Genomic DNA, 15,945 nt, shown 5'->3' on the forward strand with positions numbered 1-15,945 from the left:
AAATTCGTAGAATCTCATAGAATATCCCAAGTTGGAAGGGGCCCACAAGGATCATCAAGTCCAACTCCTGGGTGCACACAAGACTACCCCAAATCAAATGCTATGTCTGAGAGTGTTGTCTAAATGCTTCTTGAACTCTGACAGGCTCGGTGTCTTGACCACCTCCCTGGGTAGTCTGTCCCAGTGCCCGACCACCCTCTGGGTGCAGAACCTTTCCCTAACCCCCAGCCTGACCCTCCCCTGTCCCAGCTCCATGCCATCCCCTCGGGTCCTGTCGCTCGTGAGGGAGCTGCAGGCCGCCATGAGGCCTCCCCTCAGCCTGCTCTGCTCTTGGCTGAGTAAACCAAGGGACCTCAGCCAGTCCTTATTGCTCCAGACCCTTCAACATCTTTGTAGCCTTCCTTTGGATGCTCTCTAATTGTTTTCTTATATTGTGGCACCCAAAACTGCACCCAGTACTCAAGGTGAAGCCACACCAGAGCAGAGTATAGTAGGAACATGTTTATCGACTTACTTCCAGTCCAGGTTAGGACTAGTTGTAGGTTTTTTAGGCTTTGTCGTGTGTGTCACAAGGTAGATTTTAGTCATAAATCAAATGGTTGTCAGCTGGGTAAATAAGCCCCAAATACTATTTTGTGTAAATATGTGAAAGGAAGAAAACTGCTCTTCAAATGGTGTTGAACTAAAGATAACTGGGGAGATGACCACAGTGCCATTTTTGCACTATTTTAGAATAATTCTAGTAATTGAATAAGGGAAATCATCAGTGAAAACGCTTAATTAATGTTGCAGAGTTTTATGCTGCATAATCTGCCACAGGCAGATTACAACCTAGTGTATAGATATGTGTCATCAGTGGGACTGGCCTCTAATTTTTATTGGTATGTGTAGTGTCTGGCTGAGCTATTTCCAATTCTGTGCACATAGAAAGAGGTAACAAAGGGGAAATGAGAATTCTACTTCATGTAGATTTGAGCATCTGCAAAAAAAAAAAAAAAAAAAAAAAGAAAGGGATAGGATCTGGTTTTATATTAAAGCACTAATGACCTGCTTACATGAAGAGGATAGGAGGCTGAATACTCACTGTAATGGGACAGGCTCCTGCACTGCTGGCTGCATTCTATTTCAAGGTAGAGCAAGTGGAAACTGCAGAATGTTTTGAGTTCTTTGGCGTTTTTACCGTGTTTCTGAAGTCCTTAAAATGAAACTAGTGAAGTTCTGTGATTGCATTCTGCAAATTATATACCAAGGTGATAGAATAGTTTCCCTCGGTAGTCTCTCAAAGCCATAATGGAGAACTAGTTCTGGTTTAACTTACATTGTTTGACGTTAGACCCTAAAGCTATGATATGGCTCAGTACCTCTGTATGGGCTAGTCTTTTCTGAATGTTAGTGTTAGATAAACAGAAAGAGAAAAAGAAAATTAGCAAAGCCTAAACAAACAACCCTTGCAGAAGAGGAAAAAAAAAAAAAAGAAGGCTTTCTGTTGTTTTAACTACATGTACCTTCCTTTCTATGACAAATTTACCCTTTCATCTGCCATTTACTTTCTTTTCTTAACGCTCTACAGAAAGAACGGGACTTAGAATTAGCTGCTCGGATTGGCCAGTCACTTTTAAAGAAGAATAAGTCACTGACAGAAAGAAATGAGTTCCTTGAGGAGCAAGTAGAACACATCAGGGAAGAGGTAAGGTTTTCATGCTTTTGAGGTATCTGCAGTAATGGGGAGAATTTTCCTTCTTTACCTTTTCCATACTTAATTTTCCTGGGCATCCCATCCATAGCAGGTCAATCCATGTTGTAGCAGCTTGGACAGCCATTTTTATACCATGTAAACTTGCAAATGTATGACCTAAAAAAAAATATCATTTGACCTGTTGGCTCAAATCAAGGCCATTTGGAGGACGGGGGTGGAGTACTGACTTATTCTATGCCTCAGATTTCATTTTCCTCAAAATCAGCTGTTCTTTTGGTTCTGAGTCACTCTACCCACTGTTTTCTTCTACTGGTTTTGTCCTTGTTCCCATCCTATGTATAATTCCCCTCACTAATCACTTTTTCCCTTCTGCAGCTTTTTCTTTTTCTTGTTTCTCCCCTGAATCTTTCTCAGTCCTCTCACATCCTCTCCGATGGATGTTTAATTGCTTTTTCCCTAATGCTTTTCTATTTATACCCAAGTTGAATTTTGGCTTTTAGATCATGCCATTTGAATGCTAGGAGTGCTTCCCTTTGCTTTTCAAATTGAATATGACTGCTTTTTATATTTATAGAGATTCCAGTAGTGCACACTCACTGAAATCATGTGCATTCCACCTTTTCCAAGTAGGGTCAATTTCACAGACTGGTGTTAAGACTCCATTTTTCAGATGGATCAGGATATATTTTAGTGATTACTGATTTTTATTTAACACACTCTGTATGTATGAACTTGTCAATGTTAGGGAGTGCTGGGTTATGCTGTGAAGCAAAGGGTGGGACTTGCTACCTTTTGTCAAGATTGCTCAGATCTTTCAGTTTCTTGTCATTTGGCTGTCTGTCTTTTCAGGAAACTGTGGCAGGATCTATTGAAGCATGGACTGTTAGCCTGCTGCAGTACAAACATTTCTCTCAGTTTTTGACTGCAGTGACAATGCTTTAGACTGTTGATGAATACGTTTAAAATATAATGTGACGGTGCATGTCTTTTTGAATTAGTGTGTTCTATGAAATGTAACCGAAAACTTTTAATTATTTGGTATAATGCCTTGTTTTACACATACTGTTGCATTTCTAACTGAATGTTTATACAGTTGATATTTCTTACTGTGTTCCTCTGAATGGGGAGTGGGTTGCTGTAGGTACTGGCAGATTCTTGCTGAATGGATCTTCAATGGAACCATACAGGATGCTTTAAAAGACCTCTCCATCTATCACTCAGTGTCACTATTTAAACTCTGCTGTCTTACTGACTGACTGAGGTAGAGGCAAATGTTGTTTCTTATGTTCAGGGGCAGTGATGTTGGTTTGTGAACCTTGCTCATATGTACATTTGAACAAGAGGGAGAGGAATCCCAGAGGTGTAGGGCAAGCAGGAGAACAATGAAACACAGTGGAATAAAAACTTTAAAAATGTCTGCTACTAAAAATGCTCAGGGATGTAGGGGGTTGAATGATATCCAAGTTGGGGGCTGATAAGTAAAGCATGGATGGAGAGATCCCAGATGCACTATAAATGGCAGTGAAGCACCCACAGAGAATTAATCTCTTTCAGCCTACACTTTTTGGCAAGGAAAACTAATTATATTCTATCCAAAAGAGTGCTATTGCTTGCTGCCCATCATGTGGCAGACATTTATTTGTGCATTGGTTGATTTGGCATTTACTAGGCATGCATATAATGACTGGGCAGGAATTCATACCGTGCATCCAGAATGGAGGATTTGGTTGAGGAAGGTGTGGGGATGGAGGTAGTGGCTGCCCTTGCCAGGCCTGGTTGTGTATGGGACTCTGGAGCAGCACTAGGAAAAGGAACACCAAAAATAAGCTTCTTACCAGATGGCTTGGTATACTGGGACATGTGTTTTATCAACGCCCATCTTTCATGCTGTCATTTTGACTCCTTCAGAAATTGATGCTTTTGAGGCAGAGCGCATCAGGCTTGGAGCTCATGATGCTTGCATATTGAAATTCTTTCTTTAGTTGATTTCAGATCTCCTCATAATGCTGAATTTTGAATATATGAAAAAAAATGGTAACTTAAACAATTGTCCCTGTAGGCAAGGGAAAAGAGAAGAGAATTGAATGGGGACTTTTAAAATCCTGTATAAACTGTCTAAAATTGTTTGTCTGAAGGAAATTGGGTTTCTGTAATATGTAGAAAAAATGACTTTGTGTAGTGTAAAGTTAAGGTTTTATTGGTATGTGTGTCATGCTATAAATAACCTAGAGCAGGCTGCCTACAACCATGTCCAGGTGGTGGTTGAATATTCCCAAGGAGGGAGCCCTTACAGCCTCTCTGGGCAACCTGTGCCAGTGCTCAGTCACCCACGCAGTGCAGAAGTGCTTCCTGAACCTCCTGTGCTTCAGCTTGTGCCCATGGCCTTTTGTCTTCTTCCCATAAAAGGTTACTCTCTCTGGCTGTTCACCCTCCTTTGGGGAATTGGAATGCTTGGAAATGGCAGTAAAGTATGCTCAGTTGTTTTGGTATATGGAGGAAAAGGATAGAAAAAGCTAGAGATGATCTAGTGCCCATCCACTGACAGTATGTGTTTCCTTGCTACTTGAAGAGGCTGAGCCATAATGTGCTGGAAGGAAGTAGATTGATATTTTGGCATGGTTTTTAGCTTTCCCTGAAATGGAGAAAAATGAACCTCGCAGAATGAACGCATTGATTTTGTTTCATGGCTGAAATGTGGTTTGTTGTTTTTTTTTTTTCCTTGCATTTTTAAAAATGTGCATTTCCTTTTTGAAACCATGTCTCAGGAGGACTTTGGTGCCTTAGCACATATGGTTTTGCAGAGTAATTGTAGTAAAGTAAATGACCTTGTTTGTTTAAAAATTTGTGTAGTTTAAGTGCTTTATTGCATTGAGCCTTCTTTTTGTTTGATGTTAATGCAGCTTAAATATATTTTATTGGCACTCTTCAGGTTTTGCCAGTAATAACTGCAGGTATAATTATGCCTACAATACAAAAAGTAGAAGTCTAATAAGAAGGAATGTGCTCTGCAATCTGTGCATTGGAAAGTGAGTACTAAAGACCAAGTCTTACAGTGCAAGTGGGAGGAAACATTAGTCTGATCACTTATGCTATTTAGACTTATGCAAGGAAAAAAGAAAGAACCTCTTACCACTGAGGTCTTGAATTGCCCTGTGAAGTGTCCTAAGTGCTACTGTGTAATTGGCCCTTTAACCCTTCTGTTGAAGAATCAAAATACAAATTCAACAAGGTTAAGTCTGTGTAGCTCACAGTTGCAGAGAATCCTAACCACCCAATTAGGTTTTGTTCGTTTGTGGTATGTGTATGGGATTCCCATATGCCTCTTTGCCAGACTCGTGTTCTGGAGTCATCAGAGGCCCAAACTACACCCAGAAACTGACTGCAGCCACCACAAGTACAGCAACCTCAGAATGGCAGCTTGCCACTGTGTGTTGCTCTGCAGCTCAGCAGACAATTGAGTCTCAAATGTAACCTTCCTGCGCAAGCACTGTAATAATTTTATCTACAGTCTACTGAAGAGGAAGAAATGTTAGTCTGTGAGGTCTGTGTTCTAGCCAGATGGTGACAGTCATTACATAAAATGCAAAATAAAGTGATGTTTGCCTTGATGGTGTCATGTTAATTTCTTGCAATATCACTGCAGTGTATCTTTTTTTTCCAAATGTGAATCTAGACTAATGCAGTAGGCAGTCAGGATTGTTCATCTTAAGCATTTTTCTTTTTTACCATATTTAGTATCAGTGAAGAATTGCATTTTTGTATTTTTAAAAAAGAAAATGTAGAAAATGTAATGTCTACTTTAAATGCATGCTTTGTCTTTCTTTTTAATACATAGAGGAATGGTTTCTGGTCTCTTCCAGATCACTTAATTTAGTTTGAAGGTGATGCTTGGAGATTGAATAACCAATTAATAGTGGGTTTACTTGACAATGTGTCTAGAAAAGCAAGTTACTGATCTGCAAGCTGTTTCTTTGTGCAGGTTTCTCAGTTACGGCATGAGCTTTCCATGAAAGATGAGCTGCTCCAGTTCTATACCAGTGCTGCTGAAGAAAGTGAGCCAGAGTCCATCTGTTCCACTCCGTAAGTTATTGATCTGCAATGCTGAACCTTCATCTGGTACTAAGCAAGGGTGGTTTGGACAATTTTCATAGCTTTGAAAGGTAGTAAAATGATCCCTGTAAAGGCTGGAGCTATAAAACTATGAACTTGGTGTGTGGCACAAGCTGGAAGGATTTGCACTGAACCAGCTGGCTATACTGGTGCCAACAAGAGTCGGGGAGTGAGGAAAGAAGATAGGAAGGCTGCTGACACAGCACTGTAACTTGCATAGGAGCTGGCTCTCTGTGGCAATGAGGCTGGCACTGATCCCGCTTATGGTACCCCACATCTCTGCACACTGCTAGAACGTGCTACGTGTGTGACCTTTGTGCTTGAAGAACCTGAGGACGCTGAAAAATGTTATGCTGTTTTCAGTAGCAGAGGAAAGGAAATAAAGCACGGTTTATAGTGTGTGTTCCAGGCAATTAGCTGGCTGAACAGCATTGCAGGCTCTGAGGGGCTGTCTGCCCTTGCTTGCAAAGTTATTACTGCGTTCTGGTGAGACATGTGCAGCATTAATCAGGGAGCTGTTGGATTGCTATAGTAAGGTTGTTTCTTTTCTCATAGTCTTTTCCAAAGGAGATGTCGGGAACTAAAAATTACTGAAACTATATTGCTGCCCAAACATACTGCCATGAACAAAGGTGTACTTCATGTGGCTCTGGTTGTCTTTGAGACCTCTGTTCAGTCTATTTTCTTGTGAGATTGGCCATCATGCAAGTAAAAATGAGTTAAAACCTGTTTGTTTTTATTTTTTTACAAGTCTCAAGAGGAATGAATCTTCCTCCTCCGTCCAGAACTACTTTCACTTGGATTCTCTTCAAAAGAAACTCAAGGACCTCGAAGAAGAGAATGTTGTACTTAGATCTGAGGTAAAATTGCTCCCTTTGTGTTTTGCTTAACACAGTTCATTTAAGTGCTAGAACACAGGTACTGAGAAGTGTGTATTAAAAGCTGTGAGAGAGTCTAATTAAGAGTAAGTAATTCCACATGTGACAAAGATCTCTTTGTAGTTATTTAATCACAGTCCTGTATCCTTCTAAATGAAGGAAAAACTGAAACATGGGAGCTACATGAATCTATGGTCATAGCAGTTTCCTTGCCAGCAGAATGTGGTAAGGTGTACAGCCTTGAGTAGAGCAGGAGCTACAGGCAGGTTTTGGAGTACAGCACTGTGGCCTGAAACCTGCCATGAAGGGCTTACCCAGTAGCCATGGGTGATTTTAGTTGCAGTTCTGAAGTTTGCAGGCTAATAGGGTCTCTGGTAAAAATTCAGTGTTTGCCAAAATATAAATTGATAGGCTAAATTTGCATTAATTATCTTCAATTTTGTTTCAAGTCTGTTCATATTTTAAGGTTGTGTCTTTCTTTCCCTTTATGTGTGTCGATATTCTGTTTGTTTTACAGATGACACTTTTAAAAAATTTATATATTGTTCCATGTCTAGCAGAAATAACACTCCCTAATATAATATCTTATAAACAATTTTATATTAAATTTCAATACAGTTTCTAAGCTTTGACAGCATATTACCATTTTGCAACCACATAGCAGGGTATAGGAGAAAAACTATTTTTGGGAAAAGAACCAATGTATGAAAACATAGTATCGTGACCATTTTCTACTGCAAATGCAGGGCCCGTTGAAAATAGGTAGTGTTGTCTTTGGACAAGACACTGCATAATGGAGAGTGCTGTACACCTCACTGAGAAGTCACTCCAGCAAGATGAGCAATAGGTGGTTTGAGGATAATGAAGGTAGGGTTAGAACTGTGAGAGGGCCACTGCTTCAGGAACTTATAGGAGAACTCTCTGTAGCATCACCTTCCCTTACAGAGAAATGCAGTCTGCGCCAGTGAGACACAGCATGGAGCCAAAATTAAACCTCTGAGCTATGCAGCTCTCTGTGGATGGCTTTTGTGAGTGTCTGTGCATATCCCCAGCACTTGGCACATATTACTTGCCCACCGAGGTGGTGCTAGACATAACCACCTGGGTGTAGCCAGGCTCCTCTTGGTGCTCCTAGAGTTGGAGGAGGAAAGACAAAGGAGGGAGGTAGCACTGAGGTTTTATGTGGAATACGCAGTTACAGTGCCAGGAATTTTCAAATACTATCTGAATGCTTTTGTTCAGGTATTCAAGTATTTAAATCAAGCATTTAGTTAGATACCTGGCTTTGTTCAGGTGACCAGATCAAGCTCTACATATGTGGCTTTTGTATGTTTAGGACTTCTTTTTTTAATGTAAAATATGTTGGTGACATCTAGTGGGGATGAGGGGATACTGGTACAAGTTTCTCTATGCAGCAGTGTCTCTGCAGAATACTCACCTGGCCCCTTTTTCTGGAACATGAGGGAGGGCAGGCAAAAATCAGTGTTTCTCATTGTCTTTCTGGAGGAGTGATTAGAAAAGCTTGTTTCTCTGAAGCAAATGGAAATGCAGCAACATGCTGGCAAAGAACAAACATGCTAATGTAGCATATTTGATGTGGATTTCTTGAATAGGCCTGTCAGCTGAAGACTGAAACAATTACTTATGAAGAGAAAGAACAACAGCTTGTCAATGACTGCGTAAAAGAGCTAAGTATGTCCTTTTTCTTTTTTTCCTTCTCGTTTGAGATTGTTCAATAAAAAATAAAAAAAAAGTCAGATCAGGCATTTTTTTTTCCTTCAGTACTTATCCCAACCATTTGTATAAGGAAAATAAGAGAATTTCCAGCTGACCTGTTATATGCAGCAGAAATTTCTGGCTGTAAGCTAAATCTTTCTCAAATGCAGAGTAATTTTGAACAGAAAATATTAATGTTAAGGGAAAGTACAGTCTCCTTTGTGACATGAGCACTTTGTGTCATTCTGGCTTAGTGTCATACTGTTTGGTGGTTGTTGGTTGTTTTTTTTTTTTTTTTCAATAAAATGGTACTGTATGTTGAGGAAGGATTCTGCTGAATCAAGTAATGTTCTGAAACAGCATGTTTCTGCTTGCTTTTTTTGCATGTTGTAATGTTGATTGTAATCACTTTTCTTAAAGGGGATGCAAACATCCAGATTGCCAATATCTCTGAGGAGTTAGCAAAGAAAACTGAAGATGCTGCCCGGCAGCAGGAAGAAATCACCCATCTCCTCTCTCAGATTGTTGATCTACAGAAAAAGGCAAAAGCTGTAAGGAATCCACTTGCAAGATTATTGCTATAATTAACTACCATTGTAGCTGGAAGACAAGTTACAATTTTCTGTATGCTAGAGCCTAAAGGAAATTTTCCACCCTCCTTATCTAGGTGTCAGTTTGATATTTAGTATATAGCATACGTGACTGGAAAGTATATATTTATTAAAAATGCTTATGTTATATATCAAATACAGTAATTAAATTTATTTTAAACCTTAGATGTAAAATTCTGCAGTGAATTATTAATGACTTTAGTAACGCAAGAATATCAGTACAAGTATTTCAGTTGGCAGATACTCATTAGTGTTAGGGTCTGGCAGGTTCATTTAGCAGGGTATATAGGCTAATGTTGAGCGCGTAATAATATTTTAATATTAATATTTTTCTAATAATATTTTTAAATGTTGTTCAAATGTTTTTAAACTAAGAAGTGATGCAGAAGGTCTTGACAAAAGCTAGAAATTTCCTGCTTACCTGTGATGCAGGTTACAGACATAATGGCAGGACAAAACATCCCAGTATTTCTAACATTTTTTGTCACATTTTAGTGTGCGGTTGAAAATGAAGAACTCGTTCAGCATTTAGGAGCAGCTAAAGATGCCCAGAGACAGCTCACAGCAGAGGTGAGTACTCTACTTAATATTAGAATAACTTAGAACTAGGGCAATTACTATTTGCTCTACCATGGCAGTTTTCATCTAATCTTGATCGAGAGTATTATGTAATTTTGTGTATGTGTTTCACAGAATCACAGAACTGTAACCCCATGCCAAGCAGGGTCACCCTGAGCATGTTGCACAGGATTGCATCTAGGCAGGTTTTGAATATCTCCAGAGAAGGAGACTCCACAGCCTCCCTGGGCAACCTGTACAAGTGCTCTGCCACCCTCACTGTGTTTCCTCATATTCAGCTGGAACTTCCTGTGTTTCAGTTTGTACCTGTTGCCTCTTGTCCTGTCGCTGGGCACCACTGAAAACAGTCTGGCCCTATGCTCTTGACACCCTCCTTTCAGTTACTGATACACATTGATAAGAAGCTGTCGGTCCTCTCTTCTTCAAGCCTAACAGGCCCAGTTCTCAGCCTTTCCTTGTATGAGAGATTCTCCAGTCCCCTAATCATCTTCATAGCCCTCCTCTGAACTTGCTTCAGGAGCTCCGTGTCCCTCTGGTACTGAGGAGTCAGAACTGGACACAAAGGAATGAAGGAATTGGAATGAAGGAATATATATATACTTATATATATATATATATATATATATATATATATATATATATATATATATATATATATATATTTTATTTTTTTTTTGGCTCCCATTAGAGTGCAAAACCATTTCCTTCTTGTTCTGTCCTGCTTCAACTGGCACACGTTTTCAAAAACTGAGACCTACGGGCTGTATAGGAAACCTTTTCAAGGATGATTTCTATGGGCTGGTATTTTAGGCCTATTCTGAATAGTGAGGTAACATGGAAAAACTCACTCATACTGCATTCAGTAAGTAAACCAAAGACAGTCAACTGTTGTTGGCTTTCTTCTGGGTGCTACATTCACGTGTATAAAATGTACAAAACAAAATGAAAAAAGCCTGATCCCCTTAGGATGTGTCTTGTACTTGGACTACTTGGTGTCAGAGGTGGGAATGCCCATTGAAGCCTTTCCTACTGGTGATCCTTTTCTATCTGTGGTGCTCCACAAAGATTGAGCTCATGCATCTCCATTGGGTTCTCTGTTTCTAAGCTGAGGAGCTTATTTTTATGAAACTCATATTACAGTACGCAGTATTTCAGACTTCTGCCCCTTTGCCAAGCTTTGTTGAAATGGCTAGTGCAGCCCATAATGTCTTTGATTGTTTTCTGTATGTTACAGTTGCGTGAGCTGGAAGACAAGTATGCAGAATGCATGGAAATGCTACATGAGGCTCAAGAAGAGCTGAAAAACCTTAGGAACAAGACTATGCCAAATGCCATCTCACGTCGGTACCACTCTCTTGGTCTCTTCCCTATGGTAAGAAGATAAGAACACACCAGAAAACAGCCAAAGGAAGAAAACATAAGTGTTTGCGTCTGAATTACAGCCTCAGGGATGGGATACGCTAGGCCAGACAGGAGCATGGATGAAATATGTATGCACAGTTTTACAGGATACCTGAGTGATTGACTCTGCATGCCTGGTTCTCAAACAGTGGTGCTGTGTAGTTAGTTGTTTTCACTGCAGTATTATCTACAATCTGAAGCTGCCTGTGCTTATACTCTAAATCATAGGTAGCATTAATAGATTGTTACACAGTTCTGTACAACTTTGTTATGCATCTCCTGGATAGTGGTGTCTGGTTTTTGATAGGATCTTCCTGATTTTCATCAATATCCTTGAAGATGTAACTTCCTGATAACATAACTGATTGCTTTGAGATGTGCTTTCAGGACTCTTCTGGGAGTCTTCTAGTCACTCATACACATTCTAGTTCATCAGTACTTGAATATTACGCATACATTCTTGTTTTAGAAATGCTGAAAATTTAGTGGTTTGTTAAAATAATTTCATGGTCCCTTCTGAGGCGGAATATAGGCCAACTTAATGTACAGACATTTAATAATGTAAGTTGTATTTGCACAAATGCAATTGAAAAGCTCAGCTGAAAGCTGAGAGAAGTATGCTCATTCTCAGATAGGTTCGTGTGTTTTATATAAAACGGTTTTCAAATGCTGATTCAGGGAACCAAGCCTTTAGATTGTGTACTTAACTACATTTAGGCAGTAATGCTTACTGACCAGCAGTGGAAAACTGTTAGTCTGTCACCTTTAACCCCATGGCAGAAGTATGTAATATTTTATGCCAAGAACTATGCCTTTTCTTGTGGGTTGGTGGGTAATATTGTGAATGGAAAGAATGCTTTCAGGTTGTTTTAAATAAAAACAAATTGAGCAAAACTTTTGACATGAGAGGAGGGTGTTATTGAGTAGGGAATTTACTACAAAAAGATTGGGGACTTGGGTTCTGTTGTTGTCTCTAATGTTGTTTTTTTTTCAGGAACTTTGTCATATGTTATCTATGTTATGTTTCCTGTGGCATATATAGCCCTATGAAGCTAAGCCATAACTTGTCAGTCGTTTAGTACATTTATTAGTCTTCCAACTTTCCAGTCAATTTTCATTTGTAAATGTATATTTTTTTCTGGGATGGCAATTTATTGGTCATTAGGCATTTTTTTTGAACTAATCAATTACTTTCTGCGGCAACAACCTATTAACCTACACTCTGATTTTTTTTTCTTTTGTGCTTGTTTTTAACAGGATTCTTTGGCAGCAGAAATAGAAGGGTCAATGAGGAAAGAACTACATTTAGATGAACCTGACTCTCCTGACTTGGCGTATGACTGAAAAGAATTGCTTTCTAATTGATTGATTCTATCTGAAGTTAATTATTAAGTGATAAGAAAGGAAGAGATGGGAAATATTTGAGCTAGGGATTTATAAGGAAAAATTTCTGGAAAAGTGTGAATGACAGAGGAAAGGGAAAATAAGCAACCCTATAATGTGATAATTTACATTTTTCTATTTAAGTTACCAAAGGAGAACTCCCATATATAGTTTTTGCCTTACCTTACAAACCTTTTATCCTTGAGTGCTGAAAATGTGGTTCTGAGAATGAAAAAAGATTGTTTTTCTTGTGTTTTACCACGTGGTGTTTCTTCAGTAAATGATTAGGGGATTCAGTCCCTTGGGTTCTCTTCAGACGTTATAGCAGAATTAACCAGGAAATCGTTGAACTAATCCAGTTTTTACAGGAAGAACATTGATGAAGGCAGGGATTCAGTGTGGTTGTATACTTGGTCTGCTGCCAGTTACACCTGTGTAGATTAGTTGGCATGCATTCTGCTAAAGCTCTCTTCAATTATACAGGAATAGTTTGAAATAAGTACTTATGAAGGTCCAAAAGCTAAAGATAGAGGCAGCTTGGCAGAACTAGCTTTATTGACGTAAGTTGCATGTGTACCTCAACAGGTTTATCTCACCTAATTGCACAAATTAGGTTAATTTGAAACAATTTAATCCTAATTAAGGGGGTCTTTAAGAGCATTTACCTGTTTTGACCAGACCCTTAGAAAGAAAGGACAGTCAGGGACTGTATGGTAACCACTTCCAAGAAATCTTCCAAGTATATTTATGAACCATTTGACACATACTTTAACCTTCTCAGAGCAGAAGTCAAGAAATGTAAATGAGCTTTTGACAAAGTGAGATGTCAATTAGAAAAATTTAAGATCAAAAACATGTTAACAAGATCACATGCTATTGGATTTATCCTTCCAGATTAGTCTAATTTAAGCATAGTTTGACTTCCATAGGATTTCTTTTTATGCCTATACCAAAGAAGGACACTTTTTTTTTTTTTTTTTTTTTTTTTTTTTTTAAGATTTCATAGCTCTTCTGGGTTTAATTTATCTGATGAACAGTGGTAACTGTAACCTCCATGGGACTGTTTATTGATAGATACTCTTAGATTCAGCCTCTTAAAGAAAAACAGCCATAGACTTGGAGCCTACGTACGAAGGATGTAACTGTTGAGCATGCTTGGATGGAAGGGCAAAAATTTGAATGACATTGAATAAGGCATAAGGCATGCTGTCATGGTTATACCACTGCAGCATTACCTTGCTGCATTTGGAGGGTTGTGCTTTTCTTGTGTTCAGCCGCTGTTGTGCTGTAAAATAAATCAGTAATAGTGCTTTTTTACCATGATGTAGGGCAAGTTTATTTTATCACAAACCTTCTGCTGAAGTGTCATCCGATCTTAATTTTGAAACAGATGAACAGAGTTTGTTATGATGCCAGAACAATGGTGATGAAAAATAAACTGTATAACTAAGTCAAAAGTTAGGTTTCCAGTCCTGACAGTCTCTCCCTAGAGACTCTTGCTCCATTGTTTTTCTGATTCATTTTCCTTTTAAAAAAATGCTACTTAAGGGGGTGGGAAATTGATTGCAAAAAGAAGTGCAAGATTTGCTTGCAGTAGAGAAAATGCAAATTCTCTTTTGAAATGGATTAGCTAGCTCATAGTTAAGAATAGAATGAATGGAAATGAATTTTCTTTTTTAAAATCTAATTTTCACACAATGACTTTAACCATTTTTTCAGGTAATGTACTGAAATGCCCTTTCACTTAATTTGTATGAAGGGGGTCCATGCACCCAAACATTCTGTCTAAAATATTCTAGGATGATAAATGTGTTATATTGATGGGTTGAACATAGTGGCCAGACTGTAGTGAATATGGGACCCTACATATACTTCTTTACAAATACTTTACAAATATGTTTGGTGGACCTGTGATAGGGTTACCTGTTTCTCAGGTTGTTCTTAAAGTAAAAAGGCACTGTGTGATTATTAACTATGTATATCTCTTACCAGTCATCAGAAGCGGGTCTTCGAAACTGTGAGAAATGTTAACCAAGTTGTCAAGCAAAGATCCATGACTCCATCACCAATGAATATCCCAGGCTCTAACCAGTCCTCTGCTATGAACTCACTTATGTCTAGTTGTGTCAGCACTCCACGATCCAGTTTCTATGGGGGAGACATCTCTAACATTATGATAGACAACAAGACTAATAGCATCATCCTAGAGACAGAATCCTCTGAGAATGGGTCAGTACTGTAACACTGGGCTTTGTTTTTGGTTTGTTTCTGACATAGAGGCAAAGGATTTCTGTTTTCCCCTTTTTGTCTCACATCGTGCAGTTAACATGGTGACCTGTATCTTCAAAAGTTACTTTATTTTGTGCTTTTAGTTCCTGAGCTCTGAAGTTTTTATTTATGTTTTTAAAAAGGCTTTTATTATTTATTTATTTAAAAATGAATTTTTTATTTTTTTAAAAAGGCTTTTTGAAAGTACTGTGTATCAATTTCTGCAACTCACACCTGTTTGGGGATGTATCATCACCAGATAATGTAAAACCACACTTTGTGCAAATGTGGTTCAATACTTAAATACATTTATTTTCAGAATTTTACATTAATGCCATGGAGTTCCAACCTAAGTTGCAGCTACAGCTAACTCTTGATCCTGAAAATAAATAGATAATGTAGTGGATGGGTGGATGTAGACAACCTAATGTAAAAACCTGTGGAAGAAACCAGTTAGAAGTTAACTCTTCCAGCTACTTGTCTCTTCCCCCAGTATAGCATCACATTATACTTTATAGCAAAAATTAATTAATGTCTCAAAACAAACAAGGGATATTTATCAGCATAACATACTTGTGTGACTTACTGATTCATTCTTGCAGTGTTGGACCTGTAAGACTTGGCCTACTCACTTGAGTTTGTGTAACCACGAGAGAGAGAGAGAACAAGTAGACATCTCTCAACTCTTTGCAGGAGGAAGCTCTTAAAAGCACAGCTTTTCCAACCAGGAACTAAGATTCAAAAAGGTTTTAATATGAAAGAGAAAGTATTGGTGTTTTGACTTTGAGCTCTCTCAAAGAGTAGTGAGTTGTTCCCAGTTAGAGTAAGTTCAAGGTGTTAAAAAAAACCAACACTGTTCAAGATGTCTCAAAACTGTTATGTGAAAGTTTTATGTTTCTCACAGATTTTTTTTCCCACCTCCACTTTTTTTTTTTTTTTTTTTTTTCCTGTTATGTTTTAGAAATGAAGACAGAATGAAGAAGCCTGGCACTCCAGGGACACCAGGCTCTAGTGACCTAGAGACTGCCCTTCGCAGGCTGTCCCTTAGGCGGGAGAATTACCTCTCGGAGCGGAAGTTCTTTGAAGAAGAGCAGGAGAGGAAGTTGCGGGAACTGGCAGAAAAGGGTGAACTCCGTAGTGGTTCCGTTACTCCCACAGAGAGCATCATGTCCCTGGGAACTCACTCCAGATTTTCAGAATTCACTGGATATTCGGGAATGTCTATCAGCAGTCGCTCCTACCTGCCAGAAAAGCTTCAGATTGTGAAACCACTAGAAGGTGATAACAAAGGGCCTCGGCCTTT

General features: G+C 38.8%; 1 protein-coding gene across 3 annotated transcripts in view; it reads left to right on the forward strand.

The window, feature by feature from the left end:
* TRAK1 (trafficking kinesin protein 1) overlaps window positions 1–15,945 on the forward strand; it is an 83,316-nt gene that overhangs the window by 47,534 nt on the left and 19,837 nt on the right. For all 3 annotated transcript variants that reach the window (XM_084283217.1, XM_084283219.1, XM_084283218.1), the window contains 10 exons: window positions 1,575–1,687; window positions 5,676–5,776; window positions 6,558–6,666; window positions 8,298–8,376; window positions 8,821–8,951; window positions 9,507–9,581; window positions 10,825–10,962; window positions 12,249–12,325; window positions 14,367–14,603; window positions 15,604–15,920. In XM_084283217.1, coding sequence (XP_084139343.1) covers window positions 1,575–1,687; window positions 5,676–5,776; window positions 6,558–6,666; window positions 8,298–8,376; window positions 8,821–8,951; window positions 9,507–9,581; window positions 10,825–10,962; window positions 12,249–12,325; window positions 14,367–14,603; window positions 15,604–15,920 — 1,377 coding nt within the window. The remainder of the gene's footprint in view (window positions 1–1,574; window positions 1,688–5,675; window positions 5,777–6,557; window positions 6,667–8,297; window positions 8,377–8,820; window positions 8,952–9,506; window positions 9,582–10,824; window positions 10,963–12,248; window positions 12,326–14,366; window positions 14,604–15,603; window positions 15,921–15,945) is intronic.

This window comes from Netta rufina (genome assembly GCF_964035555.1).
Source record: "Netta rufina genome assembly, chromosome: 2".
NCBI classification, from domain to species: Eukaryota; Metazoa; Chordata; class Aves; order Anseriformes; family Anatidae; genus Netta; species Netta rufina.